At 38.9% G+C, this 24,965-nt stretch overlaps 2 protein-coding genes across 4 annotated transcripts in view; one reads left to right on the forward strand and one right to left on the reverse strand.

The window, feature by feature from the left end:
• The window catches only part of RPAP3 (RNA polymerase II associated protein 3), a 37,194-nt gene extending 13,966 nt beyond the window's left edge, over window positions 1–23,228 (reverse strand). For both annotated transcript variants that reach the window (XM_083366444.1, XM_083366445.1), the window contains exons 1-11: window positions 23,120–23,228; window positions 21,769–21,921; window positions 19,978–20,115; window positions 19,167–19,280; window positions 17,900–18,027; window positions 2,409–2,530; window positions 1,707–1,777; window positions 1,486–1,617; window positions 1,176–1,303; window positions 475–596; window positions 9–79 (exon numbers count right to left, since the gene is read on the reverse strand). In XM_083366444.1, the coding sequence (XP_083222570.1) occupies window positions 9–79; window positions 475–596; window positions 1,176–1,303; window positions 1,486–1,617; window positions 1,707–1,777; window positions 2,409–2,530; window positions 17,900–18,027; window positions 19,167–19,280; window positions 19,978–20,115; window positions 21,769–21,921 (1,179 nt within the window). In that variant the 5' untranslated portion in view covers window positions 23,120–23,228. The remainder of the gene's footprint in view (window positions 1–8; window positions 80–474; window positions 597–1,175; window positions 1,304–1,485; window positions 1,618–1,706; window positions 1,778–2,408; window positions 2,531–17,899; window positions 18,028–19,166; window positions 19,281–19,977; window positions 20,116–21,768; window positions 21,922–23,119) is intronic.
• A 213-nt stretch (window positions 23,229–23,441) lies between these two features.
• Window positions 23,442–24,965, forward strand: part of ATP23 (ATP23 metallopeptidase and ATP synthase assembly factor homolog) — an 84,460-nt gene continuing 82,936 nt past the window's right edge. Inside the window, exon 1 of one of the 2 annotated variants that reach the window (XM_083366469.1) lies at window positions 23,442–23,881. In XM_083366469.1, the coding sequence (XP_083222595.1) occupies window positions 23,689–23,881 (193 nt within the window). In that variant the 5' untranslated portion in view covers window positions 23,442–23,688. The remainder of the gene's footprint in view (window positions 23,882–24,965) is intronic. The other variant, XM_083366468.1, reaches the window with a different exon arrangement.

The following is a 24,965-nucleotide window of genomic DNA, read 5'->3' on the forward strand; positions in this document are numbered from 1 at the left end:
ACACATACATTTTTAAGCTTTGTTATTTCATTCATTGCTTGCTTATTTCCAGGTTCCAGCTTCAGGACACTTTCAAAGTCTAGCAAAGGCAGAAAAAAAGAACTTAGGCTTTTAATATATTTTTATGAAAGATACAAGTTAAGTGCATTTCTTCAAATATACACATTATTTACAATGGTAGAGTTACATCTATAAAGGGTAAGCACTTGGCAGTTTCACTGACTTCAACAAGACTTCCAAAGCATTTTTCTGATTAAAACCTATAGGATTTTTGTAATAGTATCATTATCTGTTCTTTAATTTTTAAGTTACTAAAAAGCAGCAAGAAAAAAAGGTTCATTAAACGCTAAAATATTATGCTACTGTATATCACAGAAATTTGAATATCTGAATGCTATTGTTGGATTGGAGCTGCTTCCTTCAAGGAGTTGGACAGAGAAAGGGACAACATTAAACAGGCCCACACAATCCTACCTTGCATAGCTTCTTTTAGTTTTCCCAGGGCAGCTCTAGCTGTGCCTCTTCTGGCAAAAGCTTTAGAATATGAAGAATCACATAATATAGCTCTAGTGCAATCTTCTTCTGCTTCTTCATATCTTATTGATAAAGAGTTGTTTAAAAACATACTTATTACAACATAATTTAATATAGTTTTGGGCTCTTAAAGCATACAGTAATTCTCACCTATTCCAATGATGTTTTTCATATTTTATATAAGATATGAAAGAGAAATATATACTAGAATGCATATAAAATCATCTCAATAAATTAATTAGGGTGAGACTAATATATGTTTATTATTTAGATATAAAAATCTTGTAGTAACTACAATGGTAAGATACTCTATCTGAAGCCAATAACAATAATTATTTGCACAATCTTGCTTGGATCCCAAGAAATTTCAATTTTTGCCAGTTGTATTTTATGAATGTTAATAAAAAATAAAAGATTAAAGGCAAATAAATATATAACTGTGACTGAATTAACTCCACTAAGAAAACATGCAAATTCCATGAGTTATATACAGCTGAAATATATGTGAGAAATATTAGTCTAGAACTACTAATGTAAGCCATTCTCAATGATGCAATAAAATGGTTGGCTTAATAAAAAATCATTGTGAAATGAATTACATAAAAATGCATACCTAAAAATGGTAAATTCACACAACTCACTTTTGAACTTTTAAATAAGCCATGGCTCTATTTGCTGGAAGAAGTGCATTGGTGCCATCTGCTGCTATTCCACGTGTATAGCATTCTATTGCTGTTTTATATTTACCTTCTTTGAAATACCTATTACCCTATCATATTTGGAAAAAGAAATAAATAATGTGGTAATCTAAATATATGCATTCATGTACTACTGAAAATAACATTTTTCTCAATAATTTTATTAGCATGAGTAGAGCAGGAAGAAATGACTCCTTAGATCAAAAACATTCCAATTTAAATACTTGAAAAATATTCTTGCATTGCTGCTTACCAAATCTTTTTCTGCCATAGCCTTTTGCTTCAACTGCTCCTCCTCCAATTGTTTCAGTTCTTCTTCTGCAATTTCCACTTTCCTAAAAATATCTGTTTCTTCGGCCTGACAATTTTCTTTTGACAAGAGAGCCTAATATAAAAATATAAACTATGTTTCAAATATTTATCTACAAAAAAATCATGGTCCATTGGCAAATTGATTAGGTTGACGTTCTTTACCTGTTCAATTTTCCTAAGTTCATTTTTCGCTTCAAAGTTGTTTGTATCCAATTCCAAAACCTTTTCATAATCTGCATGAATATATAAAGGTAGAATTTTCAAAAACTATGACTGTATTGGCAATTCTTTGAAAAAAGAAAACGATAAGGTTCTGTTATGATACCAGTAGTGCCAATTTATATAAAATATGACATGGTTCATAAACTGGATAAACCAGATAAATTGGATCATTCCTGAAATACATTCTATTTGTCTAGAGTATTATAGTTATATTCTATAGTATTAGAAACTAACTCTTCCATGTACTTTTCATTTTGATTGAAAATGGCCACAATTAATTTTGTGTTATCAATTTATTAAGATAGCCTATTGTCTCTTCTACAAAAGTCAGATGAAGCATATTATATCAGTATTTAAATGTTTAAGCCACTGATATTTCCTGTAATATCTCATACAAAGGTCAGATAAAGCATATTATATTTGTGTTTAAATTTTTAAAATCACAGATATTTCTCATAATAACACAAGAAAAACTCTTAGGCAACCTGTAAGAACACTGCTATTGGCCAAATTCTTCTATGCTGAGATTAGAGAAACAGCAGTGTATGGAAAGTAGTACTGATCATCTCAAATATATACTCTATAAATCAAAAGCTTTGCATAACACAACAAAAAAAGGAATGCATTATAAACGACATGTACCTTCTTTGGCACCCTTAAAATTTTGCAAGACAAAGCGAACTGCCCCTCTTCTGCTATAAGCCTTTGTGTAATTTTTGTTTAAGGCAAGGGCTAAATTGCAATCAGATTCAGCCACAGAAAACCTGAAATGATATTGTATGGCTATTAAAATACTTATTAATTAAAAACACCTTAATAAAAGCACAATTCTTTTTTATATATTTTATTAATTTCCTCATTTTACAATTATTTAAAAAGCAACGTGACTGGGTTAATCAATAGTTCAATAGCACACATAAATCTTTAGTGTAAATCTCATGTTACAACACCAGACATTTCCCCTCTTTTCCCCTTAATATCTACTATCTCATATTGGGCTAGTACAGTTCTTATTATTATCAACTAAATAAAAACATCTTTATTACAATAATTTTTAGCTTAGAGACTTCCGGTGGCGACGCGACGCCGAAGACAGCCGTCTCCGGGCTGTCCGCTCCGCAGCTGTGTTTTTTTCATCGTAAACAGCGCCGATCAGCTGTTTAGGTGGATCTGAAGCCCCCTCCTCGGGAGAAGAGGAGGGGGTGAGGCCCCAGGTAGGGGTTGAGCTCTCCGGGGCCGCCTGAGCTGAAAGTTTGGGCGGCTGAAGGATCGAGCCCCCCCGAAGCCTGGGTTAGCTCTGAGCTGTGCAGCGTCTCTGCTCCGTGATTTTTGGAGCAGAGCCAGGCGTTAGCAACCACCCCTGCCAGAAGGAAAGACTCTTGAGTATCAAGGTGCAGGCAGAGCAGTACAGGAGGTCAAGGTGAAGTGGACTTTTATCTTTACTCTCTAGCTCAATGGATTTTATAGCTTTAAAGTGAAAGTGCGCAACAAGTGAAAGTGGGGGAAGATGGCGGCTAAAACTTCTAAAGTTCTCCGGAGTGCGGGGGCTTCCCCGGTGCAACAGACCTCATTGCAAGCTTTGCTTCCTCCTGCACCTCCTCTGGCATTGACGCTTAAGGATTTACAAGATGCCTTTGAAAAGCATTCACAATTAATGTCAGATATGATGGATGAAAAGTTGGAAAAGCTGGAGGAGAAATTGGAGAAGATGGAAGAGAAGTTTAGAGCAATGAAGGTAGACATTTTGTCTACAATTGAAAGTGTGGCTGAATGTGTGCAACGTTTGGATGAAAAAGTGGAGGATCTCAGTCAAAAGAACTCTATATTAGAAGTAAAGGTATTAGAGAATGAAAATATAAGGGACAAAATGGACGGAGAATTGAGCCTTGTTCAGTACCATCAGATGCAGTATGCTATTAGAATCAGGGGCTTAAAAGAGAATTCTAAAGAAGATTTAAAGCAGCTGATCTCTGAGGCTTTGGAAGCGGTATTGGGCCAGCCAGCATCTGAAATTGAGGGAAGTATGGATAAAATCTTTCGTGTAAATTCACGGATTGCAAGACAGAGGAAGTTACCTAGAGATGTGGTGGTCTATTTTACAAAGAGAGCAATTAGAGATGAAGTCATTCAAGCTGCTTATGATACTAAATTTGTGGTTGCTGAGCAAGAAGTCCTGGTTTTAAAAGAGATTCCTCCAAAGATTTTAAGGAGAAGGAAAGATTTTGCATTCCTTGCACAGGAACTTAAGAAATGTGATATCAAGTTTAGATGGGAGATTCCAGTCGGAATGGTGGTGATGCACGAAGGTAAAAGACATCGTCTGGTTACTGTGACTCAGGCACGTGATTTTTACAGCAATGTGTTAAAAGCAACCCCCCTATCATTTCTGGAAGCTGCAAAGGGACATGGCGAGGGAAAGCCTCAAAACGCTGAAGGTAGACAGACAGAGGAGAATGGTGCTGGAGGGGATCAAGTTACAGTCTCATCGGCTGCTGCTGGAGAGCAGAGGATGACGCGTGCCGCCCTAAGACGAGCGAGACAAGAGCAAGAGCAAGACCAGCAGAAAGTTATGGAACCTCCAAAGCGTACTTACAGTGAAGCTGTGGGAGGGGCGCGGCCCAAAGAAGTTACAGGGGTCATTGCAGACGTGCTCCAAAAGCTTCGGGACGCCAAGAATGGCGACTAAATTTCTAACTTGGAATGTCAATGGATTAAATTCACCACAGAAGAGAAAGTTTTTCAATATTTAAAACAATTTAAGACTGATGTTATTTGTTTGCAAGAAACGCATATTAGGGTTATGGACCAAAAGTACTTATCGAACTCAAGATTGGGTACGCAATTTGTTGCTTCTGCAATGAAAAAGAAAAATGGAGTGGTTGTCTACATTAAGAGTACTCTAACAGCGGAACTAATTGAAGCAGATAAGCAAGGAAGATATGTTATGATTGATTTGCTGCTAGAAGGTAAAAAAACGCTTCTAGTTGGATTGTATGCTCCTAATCAACAACAAGCTGACTTTTTTAACTTACTACACACAAAGGTTACACAATTGGATTATAAATCTTTTATTTTTATGGGAGATTGGAATGGTGTCCTAGACGTACAGATGGACAAAGCTGGTTTTTTTAAGCGTGCCCCGAGTCATGCTAGATTGCCTAAATCTTTTTTTGAACTGAAGGATGATTTGGAATTGCGAGACATTTGGCGCGATACACATTTACATGAAAAGGATTATACATTTTTTTCTGATAGACATCAATCTTTTTCTAGGATTGACTTTATATTACTGACTAATGACTTTTTTTCTAGGATCAAGAAGGTAAAGATTTGTGCAAGAATTATTTCTGACCATAGTCCGGTTTGGTTAGAGATCAACAAGGACAATAGAGATAGGCGCTCTTGGCGCGTAAATGAGAATTTGTTTAGAAATCAGAGAAATGTGGAAGAATGTAAACAGCAGATGAAGGATTTTTTTGAATTTAATATGAATAAGGATACCTCTATGGACATGGTTTGGGATGCTAGCAAGGCCTATATGAGAGGGGTGTTGATATATATGAACAATAAATATAGATGTACTTTGGAAGCTAGAAGGAAAGAACTGGAGAATGAAATTAGGGAAAAAGGCCCTAATTTTGAACCCATTGGATGTGAAGATTAAGGAGGTCATTAACCTATTAAGAGGACAATTTGATAAGTTGATGGCTGACCAAGTGGCAACTAATTTACGGTTTGCTAGGCATAATACTTTTTGCAATGCTAATAAGCCAGGCAGATGGCTAGCCTACAGGTTAAGGAAAAAGCAAAGGGCTTCTAATATAGATAAAATTGAATACAAGGGAAAGGTTGTGTTTCAACAGGAACTCATCAAGGAAGCCTTTGTGGATTTTTACTCTAAACTATATGCTAAGGAGAAGATTAATGAAACAGACATTGATGTATATTTGAAGAATGCTAGCATCCCGGTTCTTACGCAAGAACAAAGGGAGGAGATTAATCAATTGATAACAGAAGAAGAAATTCTTAAAACAATTAAGGAACTGAAGGTGGATAAAGCGCCAGGCACGGATGGTCTGACTGCGGCTTACTACAAAAATCTACAATTGGAGCTGATAAAACCGTTAAAGGAATTGTTTCAGACAATTCAGAGGGGGGGGGAAAGGTGCCTCCGTCTTGGAGAACTGCTTTTATTTCTTTGATTCCGAAGGAAGATCAAGATGCTACTCAAGTAAAAAATTATAGACCGATATCACTTTTAAATACAGATTATAAGATATTTGCTAAGGTGTTAGCTAATAGATTGATGAGGGTTCTGCAACAGGTGATTCATGGGGATCAAACTGGGTTTATTAGTGGTAGACAAATGAAAAATAATGTGAGGCATATAGTTGATGTGGTGGAGTTTTTGGAAAGGAACAACCAGATCCCTGCGGTGCTAATTTTTTTAGATGCTGAAAAAGCTTTTGATCAACTGAATTGGCAATTTTTGATGAAAGTTTTAGATAAAATGAATTTCGGGGACAAATTTTTACAACCAATTAGGGCATTATATCAAAAACAAACTGCCCGAATAATAGTTAATAATAGTCTGACTGAAGTATGCAATATTGAGAAGGGTACAAGACAAGGGTGTCCGTTATCACCTTTATTATTTGTTTTAACATTGGAGATATTATTGATAAAAATACGGAACTCGGAAAAAATTAAGGGTATTCAAATTAGAGATCAAGATTATAGACTGAGGGCGTTTGCAGACGATCTGGTTGTTACGGTGACTCAGCCAGAAAACTCTGTTGTGGGCCTGATGGAGATAATAATGCAATATGGGAAGGTTTCTGGATTTAAGGTTAATGGACAAAAAACTAAAATTTTGGCCAAAAATATGACAGTATCGCAAAAGGCCCTTTTAGAAGGACTAACTGGATTTGAGATTGTTAAAAGGGTCAAATATTTGGGGGTGTATTTGTCACCCTCTAATACAAAGTTATATAAAAATAACTATGAAAAGTTATGGGGAAAAATTCAAAAAGAATTGGAGAGCTGGGAAAAATTGCAATTGTCTTTGTTGGGAAGAATTGCAGCAGTGAAAATGAACGTCCTGCCTAAATTTTTATTTTTATTTCAAATGATACCGGTTCTTAAAAAAGATTCTAATTTGGAAGAATGGCAACGGGGTATCAATAAATTTGTCTGGGCAGGGAAAAGGCCACGAGTTAAACTTAAGATTATGCAGGATACTCGTGAAAGAGGTGGTCTTAAAATGCCTAATCTTAAATTATATTATGAAGCTGCTGCGTTGTCAGGAATAAGTGACTGGATTAATTTGACACAAGGGAGATTATTAAATCTTGAGGGCCACGACTTGTTATTTGGCTGGCATGCATATTTGTTGTATGATAAGAAGGTAGATAATGTGTTTAAAGTGCATATCTTAAGACAGGCATTGTTGAGAGTCTGGAAGAAGTATAGACATAAGTTAGATTACAAGATACCGTTGTGGGCAATCCCAAAACACGCAATAGAAAATATAAATGTTGGCTTCAAGCATGATGTGACAACGTATAAGGAGATTTTAAGCTTGGAAAGAAATGTTTGGTGTTTGAAGCCGTATAATCTCTTGAGAGATGAGAAGATTGTTCAAACTTGGTTTCAATATACTCAGTTACGGGCCAGGTGGAAAGAAGACCAGAAAATTGGTTTTGCAATGACTGATGAAAATTTGATAAAGCAAATTAGAAACCAGGGTCCAGCACATATCCAGCACATATGCATTGATAGAAATTGACTCAGAAACAGAACTCCTTAAAGACTGTATGATAAAATGGGCTCAGAATATTCAAGAAGTTATTACAATGGACACGTGGGAAAAGATCTGGGTGAGGAATGTAAAATTCACGCAAGCCCAAAACTTAAGAGAGAACTTTTACAAAATGTTTTATAGATGGCATCTAGACCCTAAAAAGCTTGCAAGTATGTATCCGAATTATCAGCCTAAATGTTGGAGGTGTGGAAGCGAAGATGCAACGTATTTTCATATATGGTGGACCTGCAAAAAGGTTAAGGCTTTCTGGATAAAAATTTGGTGGAATATGCAGAAGATTTTTAGGCAAAGGATAAAGTTTTGTCCGCAACTGTTTTTGTTGGGCATAATTACAGAAGCTACTGTAGTGGACGTTAAGTTGATGCTGAACTTAATCACAGCAGCAAGACTTTTAATAGGTCAATATTGGAAAAAGGAGGAATTGCCGACTATAGAAGAATAGTCTGACCTGGCGGAAATGGCAAAGATTTCGGCTTACCTGAAAGATCACTCGCAAGAACGTTATATTATGGAGTGGAAAAAGTGGATTGATTATATTCAGAAGAAATATGGGATTAAGAAATTTCATTTAGCATTTGAGTAAGTTTCCTTTTCTGTTTTCTTTTCTTTTTATATGTAATATTAATATTGCTTGTAATCATTTTATATGAGCTAGAGGGTGATAGAATTAATAGTTTATTGTTGTTAGCATATGGATGCTTATGTTTGTTCTTTGTTTTTATACCCTGTATTTAGCTCTGGGAAGTCGGGGGGGAGGGGGGAATGGGTGGGAGGGATAGGGAGGGTTAGGTAGGGGTGGGGGGAGGGGGGGATTGTTAAAGTTAAAATGTACTGTAAAACTTGTCAATAAAAAAAATAATTTTTAGCTTAATGCGTATCTTGAGTTTGCATTCAATCCTTATATACAATGTCCTGTTTTTGCTTGCTTTAATTTTCCATCAATATTCAAATTAACATTAGTTATTTATGATTTCCAAGTATTTTATATTTAGGTGACCAAAGTTTCCCTTATCTCAACTTCTTCCTTTTTTTCCTTTTCATAACAAAGTCTAATATTCTAAATACACATCTTATCTATTTGATTATAGTCTTATTCTGTTCTCTAAAAGTTATCTATTTTCCACCATGTTAAACTATCTAATTAATAATACAGTATCCTCTCTAATAAGTCAAAACCGTTTATATGTGTTGTCTGGGTTAACCAATAATTCAGTAATATACATAATATTTTTTAGTTTAGATCTAATATTGTAAACTCAAATACTCCCTCTCTTTTTCTAGTAATATCTGTTATCTCATATTGGGCAAAGAGAATTCTTATTTTCAACTAAGTAGAAACATTCTTTTTAAATTTATCAATACTTTTTAGCCTATACATAAACTTTAATTTCCCGTCAATATTCAAAAAAAGAGGAAAAAACACAGTTATTTATGATTTCCAAATATTTTGTTAGGTGACCAAAGTTTCCCTTATCACAACTTCTTCCTTTTTCCCTTTTCATATCAAAGTCTAATAGTCTTGTTACACATCTTAGCTATTCAATTATGTTACTTTATTTTCTAAAAGTTATCTATTTTCCACCATATTCAACCCTCTAATTAGTAATATAGTATCCCCTCTAATAAATCAAAGCCATTATTTTCTTCAGCCTTACTCTGGCTTTCTTCCTTTGCCAGCTAACCTTCTATGTCAGACCCTTTGAATCATCTAATAGTTCTCCCTCTATTAGTATATATATTAATTAGAATAAGAAAGACCATTTTGTTGAAGTTTTTTTGGAAGAACGAGCCCATTTGTATTCATTAGATTGCTTCCCTATCACTCTAATTTCCCACAATTGTCCTGATATGTTTATCTTCCATTCAGTCTGTTCTTCTTTCCTTTCCTCAAATTTCTTCTGATTTTTGTAAAAAGTCTTTTCCAGTTTCAATGTTGTCACTCTGTTGTGTACATAGTTGAGGTAATTTGACAGCTCGGCCACCGGCAACAGCAGGTGGCGCTGGCGTGCGCTCGGATTGGCTGACCAGCATTCGGCGGAATATTCCAACACGGGTATTGGTCAAGAGCGCACCGGCTAGAGTATTTAAGGGGCTCCAAAAGGGCTCTGTCTTTGTCTTGTTCGGAACTGAAATAAAGCTGAGTTACTGTCTCCGTTGTCAGCTGATCCCTCACGGTGCAGACCACACTACATTACAGTGGCGATGAAGATGGGATGGATACTGCTTCACGCTGAGCTGAAGCACTAGCTGAGTCACTGGGGAAGGTGGAAAGAGAAAACTCTTCCAGGAGAAAATTCCTTCCTGCTGAAGCAGTATCCAGGACCGGGACAGCATGACACAACTTGGGCACATCCTTGAGTTCGACATCCGCTACCCTGATCACTGGGAGTTGCATATAGGTCAGATCAAAGGCTACCTCCTGGTAAACCGAATAACAGAAGACCGCATGAAGGCGGCTTTGCTGTGCCTCAGTGGTCCAGCCATTTAAGATATAGCAGTCGGGTTGTGTAACCCAGATCCTGTCACAACCTTATCATACGCTGACCTCGCCGGCAAACTGAGCCAACATTTCATGCCAAAGAGGTCTGAACTTTTCTGGTGGCTACAGTTCATCCAGCGGAACCAGCTCCCTGGCGAATCATTGACTGACTTCATCATGGCGGTACGGCAAGCCGCTCGCATGTGTAAATTTCCCGATCTGGAAGCCTGGATTCGAGATTGAATCATCTTCGGATTGAGTGATAAGCGGCTTCAGCAAAAGATAATCGCTAAGCCAACTCTGAGCCTGTCAGAAGTCATTGATGAAATAATGGCCCAGGAGGCAATCAACCGAAAGAATACACTCTGACCCGGCAACAACTCCAGTGGATCTGTCCACCAGGAGAGTGTTGCAGATGGTGGAGGCGAAGAACCCAAAAATGAAGCGGAAATTGATGCGTTACTACAAAGGTTTGAGAAATTCAAAGTCCGACGCGACAACGGTGTGAACCAAAAGAAACCAGGGGCAGCCAACAAAAACTCAAGATACCTGAGCTACAGTTCCAGAGACAATGACCAAAGATATGCCAGTCGCAGCCACCCAAGGGTGTCCTGCCGATTCCGCAGTGCGAAGTGCTGGTTTTGCGGTAAAACCGGGCACATATGAGCCGTCTGCCGCAACCGTGACAATCTGAACGAACTTGACTCATCGCCAGCAGGTACAGATAACCCGCCATTCCCCGGCACTGAGCCCCCAGGGACCCTGTTACAAACAATTGTAGAAAGTATGGAAGTGGCGTGCCAGTCAACAATCCACCAGCTGCTTAAGCCAAAAATCAAAATTGAGATCCGTTTGCAAGGAATTCCTTGCAAAATGGAAGTGGATTCAGGTTCATCTGTCTCAATAATATCTTATGAGACATATTTATTGATTTGTGGCCTGAGCAGGCGGCAGATTCACTTGGAACCAATCCAAATTAAATTAGCGGATTTCCAACACGCCCCAATTAAAATGAAGGGACAAGCCACAGTATTAGTAGGTTATAAGGGGTTCCTGGGTCACTTAGATGTATTAGTAACGGAGGGCAAGAAGACTAATTTAGTGGGGCTGGACTGGTTCGATGTCCTGAGCATTTGGCTTGGGGGAGTTAATACCATCCAGTCTGGAAGCCTCGAATCTGTCTGCAAAAAATTTGCAGACGTGTTCGATGGCAAACTGGGAAAATACATGGGGGCTCCCATTAAGTTAAAATTAAGACCCGATGTCCTGCCGGTAAGAATCAAGGCCAGAAGGGTTCCGTTCACTCTCAAACACAAAACTGAGAGCGAACTAGAAAAACTAGTGAAACAGGGAATCTTGGAGCCCGTGGAGGGGGGAGACTGGGAAACCCCCATTGTCACCCCTATTAAACCAAATGGGGAAATAAGAATATGCACAGATTATAAGGCCATGGTAAACCGGGCCTTAAATCCACATGCTTACCCGGTCCCATCGGTGAAAAATGTCCTCTCAGCAATACAGTCAGGCGCCATCTTTGCAAAGCTCAACTTGGAGCAGGCATACCAGCAAATTCCGGTTGTCCATGAAACAGCTGACATTCAAGCTATAGTGACACACAGAGGAGCCTTCAGAGTGAACTGTGTACAGTTTGGCATCTCCGTAGCTCCTGGGATATTCCAAGAGGTAATGGAAAGGACGCTGAAGGGTATTCCTGGACTGTGTCCGTATTTTGATGACGTTTTAATTGCTGGGGAGTCAGAGGAAGTTTTAGCAGATAGGCTGCAGGCTGTATTAAGTAGATTCTGTGCTGCTGGCCTCAAACTTAAGAAGGAAAAATGCAGTATTGGAGTGGCTTCCACGGAGTTCTTTGGATTCAGGGTAGATGCACAGGGCATCCACCACACCGACTCCAAGGTAAGAGCAATTAAGATGGCTCCAACTCCTAAAAACAAGGCAGAACTGCAAGCTTTTCTAGGGCTGCTTAACTTTTATCATTCATTTTTGCCCCACAAGGCAACTATTACAGAGCCATTACATATGTTACTGGACAAGAGAACCCCTTGGAAGTGGTCCACTATACATGACAAAAGTTTTAAAAGCCTTAAGCAATTGTTGTCCAGCAATTCAGCAGTAACTCATTTCATTGAAAAGAAGCCCATCTGTTTAGCATGCGATGCCTCTCCTTATGGTGCGGGTGCAGTACTAAGTAATTTAGAGGAAAATGGAGAACAAAAGCCAATTGCTTTCTATTCCAAGACACTCTCAAAAGCTGAAAGGAATTACGCCCAGATTGATAAGGAGGCCTTGGCCCTAGTTGCGGGTGTAAAGAAATTCCATGATTACCTATATGGTAGAGAGTTCACCATCTTTACTGATCTTGTTAGGATTATTTACAACAGACAAAGCAACACCACAAATTCTGTCTCCCAGGATTTTAAGATGGTCCGTGTTTCTCTCTGCCTATACATATAGATTGGTATACAATCCAGGGAAGGAAATGTGCCATGCAGATGGGTTAAGCAGATTGCCTCTAGCAGAAGGTGAGCCAGACCTGGCACTGGCAGGTCATATCTTAGCCATCCAGGAACTCCCTGACTGCCCTCTCCAAGCTAAAGACATTGCTGTCAGTACAGCAGCAGATAAAGGGTGTTAGCTTGGGTAGCATCTGGGTGGCAGAAGAGCCCAGGATATGAGTTCCAGGCATACTTCATGAGAAGGCACGGTCTTCCCATAAAGGCTGCCTGTTATGGGGAAGCAGGGTCATAATCTGTGACAAACTAAGGAACAGAGTCCTGGAAGCACTACACGAAGGGCACCCTGGCGTCATGAGGATGAAGGCGTTAGCATGAAGTTATTTGTGGTGGCCAGGCCTGGACAAAGCAATAGAGGAACAAATAGCGGGTTGCTACCAATGTCAGAGATCCCGGCCAGAACAACCATATGCTCCTGTGCATAAATGGGAGTCAACACACACTCCATAGTCTAGGGTCCATAGAATATGCGGGGCCTTTCCAAGGTCAGCTATTCCTAGTGGTAGTAGTTATTCGAAATGGTTGGAGGTGGTTCCAGTTAAAAGCATGACCACAGCCAAAACTGTACAGGTGCTAAGGGGGCTCTTTGCTACGCATGGTCTACCAGATGTGATAGTCTCTGACAATGACCCACAATTCAAATCTGCTGATTAGGCACATCACGTCCGCCCCCTTCCACCCGTCAACCAATGGCCTTGCAGAAAGAATGGTGAGAACAACTAAGGACGCCTTGAGACGCATCGTCACCGGTGATTGGCACCAAAGGTTGGCTCAATTCTTGCTGGCACAACACTCCACACCATGCACAGCCACTGGCAAGAGCCCTGCTGAGCTGCGTTGGGGCTGGCGTCTCATTACCAAGTTGGACAGACTGCACCCTAATAGAGTGGCTGCTGAGGCGGAGCAGCCCACCCCCACCAGGGAGTTTGATATTGGTGAACTAGTGTGGGCCAGAACTATGGCTCTGGGGACATGTGGGCTCAAGGGGTGGTGGTTGATAAAACTGGACCATTATCATACATTATAGAGGGGGAAGAGGGTCAGAAGGCACATCGACCAACTAAGGAAGCGGGCCCTGGAAAACCGGCATCGTGAGCAAGCCCTAGCCCTCCAATCACCACCATCGCCCCCGGTCACTCCAACACCACTAAGAGCCCCTGATGTTTATCTTCCTGCTCCTCAAACTTTGGCAAGTAGGCAGAAGAGGCAAGAGGCCATTACGGACACGGAACCAGTCACAGAGAAACTGGGCCAGGGTGGACAACCTTTGAACCTAGCTCACGAGGACAGTGGAGGCACAGAAGATCAGGGCCTGTCACCAGCCAGGTAAGAGCAGCATATAATGCGTTCGTGCAGGACTCACAAAGCACCGGCATATCTGGAGGACTATGTAAGGTCATGAGGTCAAGGGGTAGAAGGCAATCAAGAAGTCACACACTTCAGCTGTGTCAAATTATTATGTTTATTGTTCTTTTTTATTGAAGTTTTACAATTTTTAAATACAATGAACTCCCCCCTCCCCCTCCCCAACCCTCCCCTCCTCCCCTTGTTTTTATATTGGGGGGAAGGGGTATTGTGTACATAGTTGAGGTAATTTGACAGCTCGGCCACTGGAAACAGCAGGTGGTGCCGGCGTGCACTCGGATTGGCTGACCAGCATTCGGCGGGATATTCCAACGCGGGGATTGGTCAAGAGCACACTGGCTAGAGTATTTAAGGGGCTCCAAAAGGGCTCTGTCTTTGTCTTGTTTGGAACTGAAATAAAGCTGAGTTACTGAGTCTCCATTGTCAGCTGTTCCCTCACGGTCCAGACCACATTACATTACACACTCCGTTTTCTGATTTTTCTGTTGGATGGGTCTGTTGGTCAATTGGATCCTGTCTTGGTGTTTAGTTGTTCCAATTTTCCTGTTATTTTCTGCATTGTTAGTTCTTTGGTTGTAGTCAAGATCCGGGTTTGTATATTTAAGCTGGTATCTTGTTCCTTCATGTTGCTTCTTATTTCGTGACAAGCTGAAAGGATGGTTTCGTCTACTGATTTCAACATGGAAAGAATTTTTTCCTGATCTTCATCCATATTCTCTTAATAGTATGTTAAGTTGAAGACTTTAGAATCAAACTTTAAAAATAGTTTTTCATCTTTTGTAGCTGGGTATGGGACATCTATTTCACAAGTTATAGGTGGTCTTCATAGTAGAAATTGTTTATCAAGTAAGAGTGTTAGGCATATGGTGGTAGCCTACAATGTTGGGTTGAAAATATATTAACCATAATGCTATGTCTTTAAGAAGTTAATTGGCCAATGGGTGTGTAAGTGTTCTCATGGCCATAAGAGGAAGCTAGTAACGTAGCTTCTCTCTCTCTCTCTGAATTCACTGATCTCTACTGTTACTGTTTTTGCTCTGCTGTTGGTTTACTACTGTTGTAAACCTGAACTGTGTATTGACCTCTGGACCGGTAAGAAGAGTTTGTATTTTGGATTACTCCTTGGACTGTTGCTATTGTTTATGACTTGGACTGTTTATTTTTGACTGTGCATTTTTGTTCTTACACCACCTAAAAGTAAACTACTTTTTGCTTTTAAAATTCAGTGTATTCTTGTGTGATTCTTGCTACTCTCAGTACCCTTCCTTGTCTGTGCAACTCTTTGGTAGCACAAGGAGATCTCTGCACAACAAATTCATTAACAAAGAGTTTATAGTCCAAGGTGTTCCATCTTCTCGTATAATAACATATGCTTCTCATGTAAAGAAATAGGAAAGCAATTCCTAAAGTATAGCTCTGAGAGTCAGTAAAAGTTTACATTTATAGTCAGGCAGACCAGATATGCCGCCCAGAGGTTCCTTCTTTGCAGCTGGGTTTTTCACAGGTGGTAAAATAAAAAACAAATGTCTCCAATGAGAAAAGAAACACTTTTAGTTCCCAAGTTTCAAAAGAATATACATCCAACTAGATTAAAATTGTTCTTATAGTTGCTTTGTTACCCCTGGGTAGTTAGTCGCCGCTTTTCTTACAGGGTGGGGTAAAAATTCCCTTCCCTCTCTCCTCACAGGGGGAAAAGTACTTTGGGCAGCTTTTACAGGAAAAAATACTTAAGATCTTAAAGAGAGGAGCAGGTCTCACCCAGTTTCATCCACGTGGCTTTAAAGTTGCTTGGTGGTGCTTTTGACTTCAGCTGTCAGCAGCTTAATGACTGGCCATATTGGTATGGCCGGTCTTTCCCCCGCCAGTTTGGAGGGCTTCCCCGGATCAAAATGGAAGGTCTGCCACCCTCTCATGATCAAACGGGGTCCCCTCCTTGCTCGTCACCCCTACAGGGCGACTTTCAACCTTTTCCAGGGTCCCCCAGCAGAATGAATTTGGACCTGGAAGACGAAGCTCATCTTCCTGCGTCTGTGGCGCTGCGATGGCAAACCAGAAGTCAAGCCAAGATATGAATTCTGTAGTACTATTTATATGCTACATTTCTTTCAGTAGTTCAATAATTCTGCATTAAGATATCTTCCTCCATTTTTTCTGAACACCCAGGGCTGAGAAATCTCATACAAAGTTATCTAGCAAGTTATCATAGGGGAGGATTTGGACGTGGGTGTTTTAGATCCATCATCTTAGCTAGACCCTAGCTAGATCCATCATATTATTTCTCAAAGCCATCAATGAAAAATTGGAGAAAAGCTTAAAACAAATTTCTATTAACTTCATAAGCTATCAAGGCTGTTGAAAGCGTACTACTGCACATTGGAAGGACTGTGTAAAAAAAAATTTCTCACATTGGCGGTCCAATTTTGGGAAGGAGAGCACCAGCCAACCACAGATAAGTTGCTGGTGCTTCGATTTAATTTATAATCAATTCCTTTGTTTAAAATAAAATGTTACTAGGTAATTAAAGAGAAAACAGGATGTTTACATGAACCTATAGACTAAATTCATAAGATATAATATCTTAAGTATGTCTAGGGAAAATACCCTATTAGGAAAGAAAAATTAAATATTAACCCTTTTTTCAGGTTCCCAAAATATTAATTTAGAATCAGGGACACTGTGGGGAAATAAAGGCTAGCTCTGGCCATATTCTTCACCTACTATGCAAATCTAAGGAAATTTGGTGAATTTCACATGGTCTGTGTTTATGGTTAACTATTTTAAACCTGATTAATACACAAATTGGAATCAGTGATATTTTAGGCAGACTGTAATGCTGTGACAAGTAAAGAAAGATGACCAGCAGTAAGATCAACTGGCGTGGGAAGATCTCTGTGGCCCATGGGTAAACTGTGGCCCTCATAGTTCCCAATTTCTAATTTATTACCACTTTTCATTTCAATCATATGCTGATCATTACATAATCTGTGGAATCCTAGATGTCAAAGTCAGTTTGAAAAATCAGAAGTTACTTTATCAAACAGCAGTGTTAATTGCAGAAGTGACACGACAATATTTCAGTATATAGGCAGTCATCAACTTACGACCACAATTGGGATCAGAATCCTGGTTGTAAGTCATTGTAGTTGTAAGTCAAGACACCACATGACCAGACCCAATGTTTTTGACCATTTTTATGGCAGCTGTTAAGCAAATCGTGTGGTCTCAAGTCGAATCCATTCTCCCAAATGGGCATCTTTTTGCCATTCAATGACTCATCATAAGTCGAAGACTACGTTATACACTAAAGATGTAAAAGATCCGTTAACAAGCAAAATTAACACATTAGCAAAAGATCCTTGTTTTCCAAAACTTAATAGCATGGAAAGAAATAGCAGAAAACAAAGAAATTTGGTTCCCTTCTGTTATCTAGCACTATTCCAAGTAATGTCACAAAAGTAACTAAGAGTGAAGAATGGTTTCCTAGAGCAAACTCTCCAGATTTTGTCTGTTTGATAGAGAGGTTTTCTTGTCCAGAGCCCAAATTAAAGGCACAAAGCAAGCACAAATTGTTCAAACTCTATTCAGGCATCACTAAGGTGAAATTCGATGTGCAATAAAATGCATTAGGAATTAGGCAATTCTTCATAAAGCACACATATTTTTTAAAAATGTATTAGTTTTTCTTTTCTTTGCTTGTAGTACATTCTGTATTCTTCACATAGCTATTTTGCACTGCCCTCCAACAGAAAAAAATAATCTTGCTTTTTGTTATAAAGAGTTAAAATGTTTAAATTTTAAAAAATTATAAGATTAAAACTAGCAAGACAAAATTTCTGTGGTAAACGTATCCCAATAAAACATATGTGAAAATTCAGTATCCTCTGCAATTAATTATATTTGAAGTGAAATATGATGAAAGTCAACAAACTCTTACTTTTTCAGCCGAAAAAAGGCAGACGCCCTATTAGTAGGCAAAACTGGATTGTAAGGATCTGCATTCATTCCTTTTGTGTAGCAATCTATTGCAGCATCATAGTTTCCTTGTTTAAAATAAGTATTGCCCTATTAAAACAAATGTGATAAACAGTAAGATGAATATATTACAAACACTTACTCTCTTTTTCTCGTGTCTTTGAAACAATACTTGCCTATTTTTTTCAAACCAACAGAATGATTTTCAAGTGCTAGAGCTAGACAAATGAAAGAATACCACTCACTAAGGATGTTTGGTCTATTACTTTCTCACTGTAACCTAACTCATGGGACTGTTTTAAAGATAAAATAAAAAGGACTAGATACAAAATTGGAAAAAGACAGAAGACCAATCTATTTCACAATCTATCATCTTCCAATTCTTACTTTTTTAAAAACATTAAGATGCATAATAATGCATATTAGTTTTCATGTTTTATTCTAGCAGATAGATCAGATAGCAATGAAGACATATCAACCAATTTTGATCATCACTTAGATAGATCCAAGAAGGAATATTTTTCAGAATTTCAAGTGTATAAATTTCAGGATCTACAAAACCCATGGTAGAAGAAAAACAAAAAGAAGACGTAGATATATAAGGATATTAAATCATGGTCACTACTGCATTGTAAAATATTCTAATTTTTTTCCCAAACAGTTCTTTAATTTGATTTAGAACACCACTTATTATAGACAATTTTGAAATCTTGTGAAAAAATCGTAAGAAGCTTAATGTAACCATAGACACAGGCAATCACGTTATATTATGAATAAAAAACTTACGAAAAACTAAAGAACAGCACGATGTATTTTTGGTTTTACTAAAATCCACACTTGGTTTCAAAATTCATATAACTGAACAGTATAAGAACTTGAAACTTGAGAACTAGTTTGGTGTAGTGGTTAAGGCATCAGGCTTAGAAAGCAAGAGGTTATGACTTCAAGTCCTAATTTAACCATGAAAGCCAGGTAGGTGATTTGGGGCCAGTCACTCTCTCTCAGCCCAACACACGTCACAGGGTTGTTGAAAAATAGGAGGAAGAAGGTGTGTTGAGTATGCTTGCCACCTTGACTTATTTTTAAAAATAATAAAGGCATAATATAAAGAAAAAGTTCTTCTCAATTAGAGCTTCAGAATACAATTTTTTTTATATAGGTTAATGTATCCTGTTCCTTAGGGAGCATTAGAAGAAAAAATGTGGGTCTATTAAAAAAATAAAAATAACCTTTTCTTTCTCAGCAAGAGCTTTTTCTGTATCAATGCGAATTCTATCTTCTTCGGAATCTGAAACTGAATCATGAGTGGTATCTTCCTTATCAAGTTCTTCAAGTATCTTATCCTGAAAACACAAATTTAAATGTATGCATATATAATGTAACAAGAAAGTAACATAAGTAAATATATGATACATAAAGAGAACTCTGCAGATATAGTCTTTATAGTCGCTTGATAGTGAGAAGGGCGGCATATAAATTTAATAAAAATACTATATAGAAATAGTTGTATCAGTGGCAGAAAGATAGCCTTTCAATACTATTTCCAAGTATTCCATTAAACTCCCATCTAACGAAGGAAATAAATTTATAATTTTTAGAAAATAAGTATGATCTTCTCCTTTCTGTGTCTGGCATGTGTGTGTATATTATATTACATTATTATATTACATTACAGTATAGTATAGTATATTATACTGTACTATATTATATTATATTATATTATACTATTAATTTTTATCATATTACTGTTATAATTATATAGTGTCTTTTCATGAAAGCATCAAGGTAATGTGCAACAGATATAAATAAAATCAATGCATGCGATACAATATTGTCAACTACACTTTTTATAAAATAAGCATTTTCTTTTTTGATTTTGGCTACGTTTTAGTGAAGCATTACAACATTTAAGACTTGGATCTTTAGTACTGTCACCAACATTATTTACAACATAAAAACTAGTAAGAGTTTTTTGTATAAATATCATAAAATCTTGCCTAGCATTTTGATAAACATATTTAATAAAAAATATTCTCCTACCACATCCAGCTTTGCCCAAGCCTCATAATCATAAGATTTTATCTTGTTTTTTTTGTTTTCCTCACTTGTTTGTTTTGAGACTGTTTTAACTTTGCTCTTCTTTTTTTTGTAAGCTTCATTCCGAATAGGGGGTAAATCCTAGTAACAGAAAATATAGCAGTATACTTTCACAAAACTTCTGACAATTAAGATATGACATCCATTTATAAAACAGTGTAAAATCAATGCTAGCTTTTTTTTTCCCTAAAGGGTCCAAAACATTAGCCACTGGAAATTGGTTCTCTATGGGGAAAACCATAAATAATTCCAAACATTTCAACAGAAAATCCCAAACTAATGATTTAATACAAAATGGTAGAACTAAAGGGCAATTCCACTTGCTTAAGTTGAACGTTGACAATTTGTCCTATCAGAAGAGGTTTGTTCCTCACATTTTTAACAATGACAGGTAGAAATACTCTAGACTAGCTGAAGGACTCATCTAAGATGTGGAGACAAACTTTTGAATTTACAAAAATCCTGTTCCACCCTCCCTAGTATTGTTTGATTTTCTTCACTGCAGAGACAGTGAGGAAGAATGGTAGCAATTTCTACAGCATTTTAAAAGGAATACATTTTTTATTTTATGATATTCTATTTAGATCTATATCAAGAAAGTCCATCTGTCCTTTATCCCCTAGTCTCTGGCACACAGGCAATATAACTGAAGCCTAGGTTAACTATACACATTTTTCCCTGAATGTAAGCCCCCCCTTACTGAAAGTAAGCCCTAGCTTGATTTTTTGGGGTGGGCCTAATATAAGCCCCTTGAAAGCCCTAGTTTGGGGGTGAGGGTGGGGATGAGGGGGGTTAAGCTGCCCCATGCGCCCCACACCCACTTACCTTACTGGTAGGACAGCCACAGCCAGGACTCCCATGCCTCGACACTTGTCAAGTCGTATGGCTTGTCATGCCAGTGCCACCGCTCGCAGCAGGAGGTTGCACAGTGCTTCGGGCTGTTGCTCACGGCAAGAAGCTGAGCAGCTCCTAAGGCCATTTCCATCACTCGCGGCATGTCACATGGCACTTTGGGCCGTTTCTGCCACTCCCAGCAAGAAGCCGAGTGGCTCCTTGGGCCATTGCCATTGCTCATGGCAGGATGCCATATGGCGCTTCGGGTCGTTTCCACCGCTCACAGCAAGAAGCCTAGCAGCTCTTCATGCCATTGCCTTTGCTCGCAGCAAGACACCGCATAGTCCTTCGGCTAAGCAGCGGGAACGGTCCAAAGAGTCACTCAGTTTACCATGAGCAGCAGAAATGACCCGAAGTGCTGTATCACCTCCTGCCGCAAGCGGCAGCACTGGTGTGATGAGCCACACAGCTTGACAAGTGTCGGGGCATGGGAGCCCTGGTTGCAGCAGTCCTACCGGTAAGATAAGCGGGTGCAGGGAGCATGGAGCAGCTTCACCCTCCCTACTCATTAGAGCGGCAATGGCGCAATGCGCCACATGGCGTCCAGCCACACTTGGTGGCAAGCGGCTGTTGAAGAAGTCAAACAGCAGCACAACAGGTGCTGGGGTGTGGGAGGCCTGGCTGTGGTGGTCCTAAGGTAAGATATCCCCGCTTATCCCCCCCAAAATAAGACCCAGTGCCTCTTTTGGAGGCAAAAAATATAAGACCGGGTCTTATTTTTGGGAAAACACAGTAGGTGATTTATTTGTAATTCTATTTGAAATCAGATGATCTAGTTAACAAACTACGGTATATTTCAAGATGTCTTTATTCATCCCATTATCAGATTACCAGTCTTACTTTTTTGGCAGTGTCACTCTGATGTCTTAAATCATGATCTTTTTCTTTAATATCCTTCTCCCATGATTCCAAATCTTTCACAAAATCCTGAAGTTCCTCAGCATTTTGTCGTATTTGCAACTGTAACTCAACTGCTTTATTTGGTGAACTCATCTGATGAAAAAATGCATTGGAAAACAGACAATTCTGTAAGAATCACAAATTTCAGATTAAAAAAGAAAAATAAACATCCTCTTTGGCATAGTATTATGCAAATCACATGTCCTTACTGTGGAAAAATCAGCTTACCAGTGATTATTACAATATTTTTTTATTTTTTTTAATTTTAATTCCATTTATATCCCGCCCTTCTCCGAAGACTCAGGGCGGCTTACAAGCTTAGCAGTAGCCTTCATTCTATGTATATGCCTGCTTATTAGGGTTTTCGCCCCCCCCCCCAGTGGCATTATTACAAAGTCAGCTTAATTGCCCTCAACAATCTAGGTCCTCATTTTACCTACCTCGGAAGGATGGAAGGCTGAGTCAACCTTGATAATACTTCAGGTGTAAAAATAACACAAGCAAACTGAAATCATCCAGGTTCAAAGGCTCTTTCAAGAATAGCTGCCCCATTGCATTTTCCCTTTGGATGAATTAAATTTGCTGTAAGAGAACACCTTAGCATCTTATGAAGAACCCTGGTACAGAAAGTCATGTCCTGCCAACCTAACTGGACATAGTCAAAGTTCTGCAATGTTTCTCTGACAACTGTCCTATCACAGCTAATCAAGTTTCCAGTTCATCTGAAAATAAATCAGCCCCCAAGCGGGAATCAAACTAGAAGCACGAATGCTGCCCATGCAAGCATTTTTTTTAATTTATATGGAACAACTAACCCACTTTTTAACTTTTCACTCAAATGGGAAATAATTAGAACAAATCAAGGGCACAACTTACTTTTATATACAAGTCAGATTGATATAAATATGCCTTATTTCTGTACATATTAGTTCATATTCTGTGGCCTCATAAAGCCCATCACTTTGGCGGGACTTTCCTTTTTAAAGGATAGGTTAAAAAAAAAAGAAAGATCTGTGTATGTTGGGCATAAAGGGGGAGAGGCGAAGCGGGGACGTAACCCTGATACATTACAGTATTCCCACGGTGCGTCCTGTGAATGCTGAACATCACCCTCCAAAAAGAATTTTTCCGACTGGGCCAGAAAGGCAAACAAGCCTCGCAGTTCCCGGTTTTTCATTAACACCCAAGAAAGAAGCCATTAACCCAACCTCAATGCGCTTTGCTTCACCATTCCCCCAGCTCTGCCCGGCAACAGTAGCGGGACGGCCCCAACTTCTGCGAGTGCAAATACCTCTCAATCTTTTGTTGTTACGAAGCCCGTCTCGCTTTCCTTTTCCACAACACCCAGAGCGCCAAGCGAAAGGAGATGCGTCGCCAAGGTAGCCTCTCTAGAAGAAAAGACTTCCAACCTCTATGGTCTAAGTTAGGTAGAAAGAGAGAGTGAGAAAGAGCGTCCACACAGCTCCTCCCTCCCCTCCGCTGTCTCCGCATGCGCGTTCTGGTGCATGGCTATCGTGTGGCTTCCTTCTCTCTACGTAGAATGCGTATGACTTTCGCACTTTCACTACCCGGCTTCATATATATATATATATATAAAAGCTGGAAAGTTGCCGAGACAAGAGAATTATAATTTATTTGTCTGTATATGATTTGGAAAAGAGGCATAAAGAAACAGCTCTATGGACCCCATCTCTCTTTAGCTTACTTACGATGAATCATCCCAAACAGGCAGCAGGAAACGCGTCGCGTATCTCTATGATTTCAGCGGAAGATGGCCTTTGCTTGGGTTCGATGCAGTGGCCGATGAGGCCATTTGAATAGAGATCTCCGTTTGCTCCGTCGCCTAAGCTCGTATGAACTATGACATCTGAGCAGACTTCGCAGCCGAAGAGTCGCGGCTCTGGCGAGGAACAAGAGGAGGACTTTGGTTACAGTCGGTTTCCCGATCGAACTCTTGGCCAGGGGAAGAAGCCCGCGTTGAAAGGAAAAATAATCTCCAGCTTGTTTGGTGCCCAGTATAGGTGCCAGTCGATGCTAAAGGTTGCTCTAGACAGTAAGTCCGCTCCCCCCCCCCTCGGCTCTCTAGTCGTGAGAATGTATTTTTCTAGTGAGGAAAGATGTTGTATCGCCTTCTTCAGAGAAATCTCTAGGCGTTAATATGCACCCCGTCAAACACATGATCTTGAACATTTTTCCTTAAAGTTTACTGCGTGGTAAGTTGTAATTCTAACCTTGAAAGTATATTGCCCCATCTTAAGTAACTCCAGTATAGTAACCAACCAAAATGCCATGAAACTATATAGTTATAGAAATATGTATACATTTACACACACTTTCCCAATTAACAGAATTCTTCAAAAGGCAAAGCGGGGAAGAAAAAAATGAGAAAAGATGGAAAAATCTATAATTTTACAGCATGTATTTCAATCAAGAGATCTGCAGAGTTTCAAAATGTGTGAGATTTAAAAGCCCAAAATCTGATGCTCACAACTCGAAGACAAGTCTGGTTAACAAAGGCAAAGATTTATTGAAAAGAAAATTGAAAATAATAAAGAAGAAAGAAAGTGTTTGCAAACGCGGCCTCTTAGACCCTTCCCAAGTTGGATTGGGTTCAAAGAGCGCACTGAGCAAGTTTCAAACTAGGCATTTATACTTTCTTTTCTCGATATATGCTCCCCTAAGAAACTTCAGTTAGTCTTTGAAGTCATTTATATTTCTAAAAGATCTTCTTTGAACTTTTACATCTAAAAGACTTATTGTAACAACTTCGTTACATCCTACATCCGTCACTACACTATCTTGTTTTACTCACCACCTTGAGATGTTCCTATCCTTTTTAACATTTCAAAAGAACTTTGTTGATTACCATGTGTGAATTCTCTGTCTAAGCAGGAAATAGATAACCCCACATCTTAGTGTTACATTTTATACAATTTATAAAAGAATAACCTTTATTTATTTTCCTTTAAATGGAAGTTGAGAACTTAATGCAGACTTAGAATAGAATAAAATAACAGAGTTGGAAGGGACTTGGAGGTCTTCTAGTCCAACCCCCTGCTCAGGCCGGAAACCCTAAACCATTTCAGACAAATGGTTGTCCAATCTCTTCTTAAAAACTTGCAGTGTTGGAGCATTCA

Source organism: Vipera ursinii (genome assembly GCF_947247035.1).
Source record: "Vipera ursinii genome assembly, chromosome: 6".
NCBI classification, from domain to species: Eukaryota; Metazoa; Chordata; class Lepidosauria; order Squamata; family Viperidae; genus Vipera; species Vipera ursinii.